This window comes from Humulus lupulus, chromosome 7 (assembly GCF_963169125.1).
Source record: "Humulus lupulus chromosome 7, drHumLupu1.1, whole genome shotgun sequence".
NCBI lineage: Eukaryota > Viridiplantae > Streptophyta > Magnoliopsida > Rosales > Cannabaceae > Humulus > Humulus lupulus.
The window spans coordinates 3,138,432-3,147,193 of record NC_084799.1 but is presented as its reverse complement, the minus strand read 5'-3'; the positions used below and the strand labels follow the sequence as shown (position 1 = coordinate 3,147,193).

At 30.2% G+C, this 8,762-nt stretch overlaps 1 protein-coding gene across 1 annotated transcript; it reads right to left on the bottom strand.

The window, feature by feature from the left end:
• Positions 1 to 793: 793 nt before the first annotated feature.
• Positions 794 to 4,657, bottom strand: LOC133790341 (asparagine synthetase [glutamine-hydrolyzing]-like). Its single transcript, XM_062227945.1, has 12 exons — positions 4,504 to 4,657; positions 3,826 to 3,964; positions 3,600 to 3,695; positions 3,329 to 3,470; positions 3,017 to 3,207; positions 2,764 to 2,925; positions 2,567 to 2,647; positions 2,237 to 2,458; positions 2,003 to 2,137; positions 1,827 to 1,907; positions 1,534 to 1,728; positions 794 to 1,440 (listed from the first exon to the last, which is right to left on the bottom strand). The coding sequence occupies exons 1-12, from the start codon at positions 4,581 to 4,583 to the stop codon at positions 1,150 to 1,152; spliced, it is 1,815 nt and encodes a 604-aa protein (XP_062083929.1). The 5' UTR covers positions 4,584 to 4,657; the 3' UTR covers positions 794 to 1,149.
• Positions 4,658 to 8,762: the final 4,105 nt, after the last annotated feature.

Genomic DNA, 8,762 nt, shown 5'->3' with positions numbered 1-8,762 from the left:
AGTTAAAATGAATGTTTTTACTTTTCTACTTGATTTATTTTAATTTATTATTTTTTTATTATTGTAATTAATTAAGTTTTTAATTTTTAAAATTTTTTTAATAAATTAAAAAAAATGGGCCAATTAGGTGCCGCCACGTTGGTCCCTAATCAAAGTTGACGGCCAGGGACCAACGTCTGCACCAAATTTGTAACGTAGGTATTATTGCCGCCAAATTTTTTACATAAGCATTTAAGTGCAACAAAATTAACTACGTAGGTATTATTGCCGCAAATTTTCCTATATATAAAAAACACGTTATATTTTTTCTTTTTATTACCTAATCTAACTTATAAAAAAAATATTCATATAAAATGATAACAAAAGTTATAAATACATTATATATAGTTATCATGAAAGTACAGAATGTAACTGTCGAATTACATAATAAAGTAAAATAACATTTATTTTATATCCAAAATAAATAAGTTTATTCTCTAATCACTCGGATGTACTTTGAAAAATATCATAACTAAATGTTTTGTACCTTGGACAGAGATAAGTAGTAGAATTTGTGATTTGAAAAATTATTATATTATTTATTTTATTTTTAAATTATAGACAATATTTTTAGTTTAATTTTGTTAATAGGATTATGTCATTGTTTATTTATTTAAAATTTATATGATAATTAAAAAATATAATAAAAATAAACTAATTAATTTTTTAAATAAAACTAAACAAGTTGATGGCACGTTATAATGGGAAAAAATATTAAAATAAATTCATCCAAATAGAAAATAATAATCGTAAATAAAAATAACTTTAATATTTCCTTTATTCAATCCCTAGGGAAACATTACATCTTACACAACAATAAAGATACACCAATTATTCTAGCCTCAAATAGGCACACCAAATATTATTATTCTTCTAATCCTCTTTTCTTTTCTTTTTTTCGTTTTTTGTTGTTTTTTTCAAAACAATGGAGCATATGTACGTCACTAGTCACAATTTCACGCCCTGAAACCCAGCATCGCCGAAATTGAAAAATAATAAGATATTGGCGCATACAATATCATAGTTTTCTCAACAACAAAAAAACTTAATTAATTAATTATTATTATCATCCTCGTTCCAAGCTTATTGCTTTCTATTCATAGAAACCCACTAGACTTGGAGTTTAACTTGACCAATTCCATTGCCATTAGTGTAACCAATACCGTTGCCGTTGCCGTTGGTGACTTTAGTCTTTGGTACGTTATTAAAGACGATCTCTCCAGGTTGATCGGCCCCATCACTATTATCAGTAGTAGTCGAAACATTGTTAGTAGATTGATGCGCACCCACAGACCTGCCCGATGGGTCAAGATTGTTCTTCCACTCAGGGTTCCACGCCAAAGCTTTTGGTGTACAACAACACACAGTGATTTCCCATGGCACACTCATCCTGGCCGCACTCTGTTAAACCCACAAGTAAATTTGTACAAGTTAAAACTTTGAACAACACCACAACATTTATAAGTATATAAATATATATATTTATATTTTTACCTTTGGGAATAACTTCTCGAAAATGGTTCGGTAGTAGTAGCCTTCTTTTGTGATGGGAGTGTTTTCTGGGAATACTTTTGCAGCATTGGCCATCATTTGGTCAGTGACCTGTTTAGCACCATGAGCTTTGAGGGTGTCATTCCAGCTATACCCAACTCCATCGCTCATCTGCTCTTTCTGTCTGTATAGAATGCTCTGAACGTACCACACAAAAGAAGAAAAAAAAAAGGTTAGGAGAGCAAAAACTTATCAATAAAAGGCACTAATGCTGCATCCAGCAATTAAAACAGTACCTTTGGCAGATAGGGATTCTCCTCATCATCAAAGGCCTTTCTAAGAATCCATTTTTCGATTCTTTTTTGGTCCGGTTTTATCTGAAAATTTCATATACAATTAAGTTACAACCCACTTCTTATATTAGGATATCAGTTGTGTAGTTAGTACCATGTTAAACTAATTAATTCATTACCAGCTTCTCCTCGGGATCAATAGCCATAGCAAGGTTAATAAATTCTTTGTCTAAGAATGGTACACGAAGCTCCAAACCCCAGGCTGCGGTTGCCTTGTTTGCCCTCAAACAATCGTACAGATGTAATCTCTTAATCTGGGTACACATATGTAAAAACGTTATTTAATCACTTATAAAATTTATATAAATATATATATATATTTAAATACTCGTCTAAATATAAAATATATGTACCTTTCTACAGGTCTCACGGTGGAGCTCTTTCTTGTTTGGTGCCTGGTGGAAGTACAAGTATCCGCCAAAGATTTCGTCGGAGCCCTCCCCGGAGAGCACCATCTTGACACCCAAGGACTTGATCTTACGAGTCATTAGAAACATTGGAGTACTGCCCCTCACTGTGGTAACGTCATAAGATTCGGTGTGGTAAATCACATCTTCAATTGCATCTATTCCATCCTGTTTAACATACAAAAATTAATCAAATTTTTTGTCAGTACTAATTAATTAGGCTTTCCATAACTTATCCACAAAATGTAGAAATTCATTGTTTTAAGGTATATCTACCTGAAGAGTGAAGTGGAACTCATGGTGAATTGTACCCAAATATTCTGCAACTTCTCTTGCATACTTGAAATCTGGTGCACCCTGCTCGTGAGAATGTGAACATTTTCAGATTTGAATAGGCATACAAGTGTGTGTATATATATATATATATATATACATGACATATAATTATTGGAGTAAAGTAAATAATAGTTGACCTCTAGACCAACACAGAAGGTATGGAGCTGTGATCCCAATTTTTTGTCAGCACTGGTGCTGGCTAAGTGTCTAGCAGTGATGGCGGCGACTAACGACGAATCCAAGCCACCGGAGAGTAGAACACCGAAAGGCACATCAGTCATCAATCTTTTGATAACAGCCTGCGCCATGCATGTGTTATACATATAGATGGTCAATACATGAGCTCAAATTTTCGTATATTATTGTAATTAAGATTAGGGAAAACCTTACATTCTCAAAACTCTTTCTCAAAGCAATTGGATCGTATGGGTTTGATGGAATGGTCTTAGAATACCATTGTGGGTTGTACCAACGTCTCATTCCACCTTGTTTGCTCGAGTACAAGTGACCCGGTGGAAAATGCTCAAAATGATCACATTCATCTTGTAAGGCCTTCAGCTCAGATGCTATCCAAATGGATCCTGATGATACAATCAAAATTCATATGAGCCTATAATCAATTTTTTGATACAGAAAAAACAAAACACAAGAATCTTTCTTGATCGTGAATATATTAATATAATAAACCAGTGTATTATTTACCATCTTGACCCCATCCAATATAGAGGGAAGTAACTCCAATAGCATCACGAGCAGCAATGAAGCTGTTATCTCGGGTATCCAGCAGCACAAATGAGAAAATCCCATCAAGCATGTCCACAAACTCTTCCCCATACTCCTCATACTACACAAAAAAAAAAAAAAACAGATAAAAATTAACGCACTTAGATCCAATTTATATATTCAATCTATGAGAACCTAGAGATTCTCCACACACATACATATACAGTAAATCACAAGTTGTTTGACGTACCAAATGTGAAATAACTTCACAGTCGCTGCCAGTCCGGAACTTGTGGTTGGGGAGACGCTTCCTCAGCTCTTTATGATTATAGATCTCTCCATTGGACTATGACATAGTTTTCAACATTACGAACACAATAAATTCACCACAAAAATTTACACAATATGGACTTACATACCATATAATAAGTACATAATGGAAAATAATAATAAGAAGATATGTTGAAGTGATGTACCGTAACAATGATGGACTTGTCCTCGTTGTAGAGAGGTTGGTGACCAGAAGAAGGGTCAACAATGGACAGCCTTTGATGAGCCAAGTAGCAGTCACCATGCTGGTGAAGACCGCTCCAGTCAGGGCCACGGTGCGTCAATCTGCGACGTCGTATTTGGCAATTTAAAGGTCACATATCGACAAAAAGTATACTGGACCGTCTAAAATATTTACCACAGAATCCTAAGCCTAAAGTACCAAAAATTCATGAGGCATGACCAATTATATATTTTCATGGACCCCACCACATCTATTTTTGTCAAAATGATCAGGATTCGAGATAAGTATAATACATATGTGTCATACATATATATATATATATAACTGTGTATCTGTACGATATAACTAACCAAATACCATCTTAAGATAACAAATAGACAAATAGGAAACTCTATTATTTAAGATTCTTTGTAGGGTATGATAACACTCGACTCTCTCACGTAATTAATGAAAAACTTATTAAAGTGATCACTGATGTTTTTTCTCTTATGGAAATAAAAAAAGATGGAATTGTGCTTGTAAATCATTGTAAGTGATAGCTAGACAAATGGAATCTGCAGTAAAAGCTGTGATAGAAATTGAAAAAGACTGAAAATAATATTTTGGTTAAAATAAAAAAGGAATTGGAGTTGGAATTTGCCTGCGGGAAAGCTCGAGAACGCGGAGCCTTTTGGCCTGAGAGCTATCGTTGCAAAAAAGAACGGCTAGTATTCCACACATTGTGATACACTGAAATGAAAGCACAAAGGTGGAAGAAAGAGAACAGACTTAGCTCTACTTGCGTTTGCAATTTGATTGGTACGAAATACTTGCTATCATAACACCTATTTATAAGGCAGCTCCCACTACCAAACGGCGTCGTTGTGACCAATAAATCTACCTAGCAGGTTTCAATTATTGTAATCATAATTATTAATCACTAGGTGGTCCTTTTTTTTCCAAATATAAAATAAATAGGGAAATTCTGCTACGGCTTCAACTTTAGTCCTCATCCATGGGGCTGTTTTCTCTACCATTGATTTTTTTATCAAACGGTTAAATGTTGTTTGGTCCATTTGGTATGTGAATATTATTTGATTGTTCTCCACGTGCCTCGACTTTTTCTTCGCAAATCATGAAATATCTTCACATTTTACTTTTCATTACCTTTGCCTTTTCTTACTCAAACTGAGATGTGAGGCACAGAGGGATGAACATTATCTATCAGAATATTAAACTTTTTATATGATTAAATAATTTTCTTTTGATCGGAGGAGGATTAGGACTGGTAATGTTGTGTTGGGGGTGGAGTTCTTGGGAGAATTTTGAGTTTCTGTTTGGAGTGATTAGAAGAAGAGTGAACTCCTCAAAGCAGGACCTAGGTTTGGAAAAGTAACAGTATGTATAAACATATGAAGCTTCCATTTGGCTATATACATAAATATGTATCCTATATATGCAGATTAGAAGAAAAAAAATTCAAACAAATAAGATCGATAGGAGAAGTTCTTGATCTTCGAGTATTGTTTTAAATATTGTTTTTATAAGAATAATGGCAGCTATAATACTTAATTTTGTTTTTCAAAAGTTACACTCTAATATTGAATTTTATTTTACGGTAATAATACTTAAATCTATAATTGTAGTGCAACTTTTAGACTCACTAGTTAAAAATTTGCACCAAAAAAAAATTAAATATTAAAGTACAACTTTTAAAAAAATTAAATATTTTAGTGGCCATTATCCAATTTATAAAAATAAAATTGGAAATCATTAAAAAAAAAAATTAGATATTATAGCTGCCAATATTCAATTTATAAAAATAAAATAGGAAATCACTCCACCCCAAGCAAAAACAATAGAAATAATGGCAAACATAACATACTTCCGGTCATATCGTGTACCAAAACAAACGGACACATGTAAAATATTTGTTGGTCTGTAAAACAGCCCAACCCATACTGACTAAAGCGGAAGTCCCTCAGCTTAATCTCCCTGTGATTATATATATTTAGGACAATTTTTGTACAGGATTTCACTTTAAACTTTATCGGTGAGGTTCTCAGTGTATTCGACCCGTGAATAGTTTTCGGCACGATTTTTTTTATAACCGTGTATATTGTAGCTATTTAGAGCATCCTGCAAATTTTCAGAAAATTCTGAATAATTTACAGTATCGAAAACTAAATTCAAACATGTTGTTGCACGCGTGACTAACTTTTTTTTATGCGCGTGGAAAGCAACATGTTTGAACCTAGTTTTCGGTACGGTAAACTATTCGGAATTTTTTGAAAATTTGCAGGATGCTCTAAACAATTACAATATACACGATCATAAAGAAAAATCGTGCTAAAAACTATTCACAGGTCGAGAACACTGAAGAGCCTCACTGATAGGGTTTAAAATGAAACCACTATACAAAAATTGTCCTATCTATTTATTCAATAATTTTTGCTAAAAAGAACTCAATATATTAGAGCAGTTGAGTTTTTTAATATTACGATGGCGTTGGTTAATTTTATCTTGTAAGTTTTACTTTTTTTAATGTGTATGTTTCATTTTATAATTTATACAGTTTTTCTTTTATATTAACTTAGATATATGTAGATTTTACTGTTTTAATATCTTTGTTTTGCGTGCTTTTTTTCATGTGTAATTTTCAAGTTCTCCTCCAAAATATTTGATAATTTTTAGGAATTTTCTTTCCCAAATAGGTGAGAATTGCTAAAGGGCACTACTAGAGTCCAACACTACAATAAGGTGGCATATTGCTATTGGTGCAATCAAATATCAAGTATTACTTATTTAAATTTAATAAGTATTATGAGTTATCAGTAACCAATCATGGAGTGTCACCTCATGTGGTGTTGGACACTTTAAAATGTCAAATAACACTCATTTATTTTATAGTTAAGTTTTTAATGTTCATATATTTTTATAAGAGATATTTTTGGTACTACATTTAATTATATAAGTGTTTATAATTTTTTGGATTAAGTATTTTGTAAAATAGTTTAAATAGATCTCAAAACCCGATTTTGATGAACATAAAATTGAATATAACAATACATTTGTTAGGACGAATTGATATGTTTTTATTCTAAGTTGTTACTTTGATGAATTATTTATGATTTTAGTTAAAAAGAAATGATCAAAATCGAGTTTAGGGGTCTAAAAAGTAATTTATCAAAACACAAGATTCAAACAAGTAATGAGACAAAACACAGGATCCAAAATAATATAATTTCATTATATAAAGTCCTTATTATTTCACGCTAAGTATGAATGAAGGTTGTTACTTTTATTTAACAGATTATTCTTATCAATTAGCTTTACTGATGGAGTTTAGATATATAGTTCTGCTATGTAGTCTAAATATAATTTTTCTATGTTTATAAAAGGTTGATATATTGTTGTCATTGATCTCTTCCACAATGTTTGATAGATAGGAAAAAAATTAGAATAGAAGGAAAAATTAAGATGGAAAAAATACAGCTTCTTTCCATTATAGTTATATATATATATATATTTTTTGAAAGGTAATGGTAATATTTATTAATAGTGAATCGTACCTAGTACATCACAAAAAGATAATACTCACATAGCAAAATTTTATTTGGGCGAGAAAAATGAATAAAAAAAAAGTTATATTATTTTACAATTACTTTTTTGTACCTTTTTATTGTTATGTTAAAATTAAATGAGTAAAGAACATATTATTAATTAAAGGGTTTATATTTTTTTTGGACTCCTGTGTTTTGACAAATTATTTTTTGGACTCTATGTTTTGTAAAATTGTTAAAATAGAACCCTAAACTCAATTTTGATGAAGAAAAAATTGAATATAACAACATAGTTTTTAAGCAGAATGATTTTATTTTTCTTCTGAATTGTTAGTTTGGTAAATTATTTGTGATTTTAGTTTAGAAAACATTGTCCAAAATTGGGTTTAGGGTTCTATTTTAACAATTTTACAAAACATAGGGTCCAAAAAGTAATTTGTCAAAAAACAAGGTCCAAACAGATAATGAGAAAAAATACAGGATCCAAAAAAGTATAAACCCTTAATTAAATTCTAATAAATTTGAAAAAAGTTTTCTACTAACTTTTTCCTTCAAAATTGAAGAAATTTTTTTTGTGTGGGACCCATACCCCATTTTTTTCACTCACTTTTCTTTTCCACCTTCTTTTCTCTCCTACCAAAAGTACATTTTTTTTCCATATTTTTCTTCACAAATCTCAATTTCACAAATCAGTTAGTTGGTTCTTTATGTTTGAACGAAATACTGAGTTGGCACCCTATATTCTCAAAATGACTATTGAATATCTTATAATTTAAAAAAGTGGATAAAATGTATCTAGACTCAAATTTAGTTAATAAATTTTATTAATATAACTAAACTAACATCACTTATATATATATATTTATATATATATTTAAGTAACTAAAATTAATTTGATAAAATATCCTATCATGTATCATATTTTTATTTGTTAACTAACAATTTTTAAAAAAAAAATTGATTTCAAATTATAAAATTTATTAAAAGTACAATTTAAAATTACAAAAATAATGAAAAATTAAATTAAATTAAATTAAATTAAATTAAATAACTATCTATATTTTAAAGAATTTTATTATTCAAAAGTAAGCATGCCAACTATCTAACAAAATTTATGTATATATTGTTTAACAAAATTGAAGTTATATATTTAATTCAAAATTTGGGCAAAATAAATAATGTAATAAAACAATCTAATTAAACAAAATTTAAACACTAAAACCATATAATTGATTTTGAAGGAAATATATTAATCAAAGCTTATACATATATAATATCTTTTGGAACAATCTTACTTCCATATTATAATTGTATTAGGTATAAGCAACATGCAATACACATTTGCTTAGTTTTATTT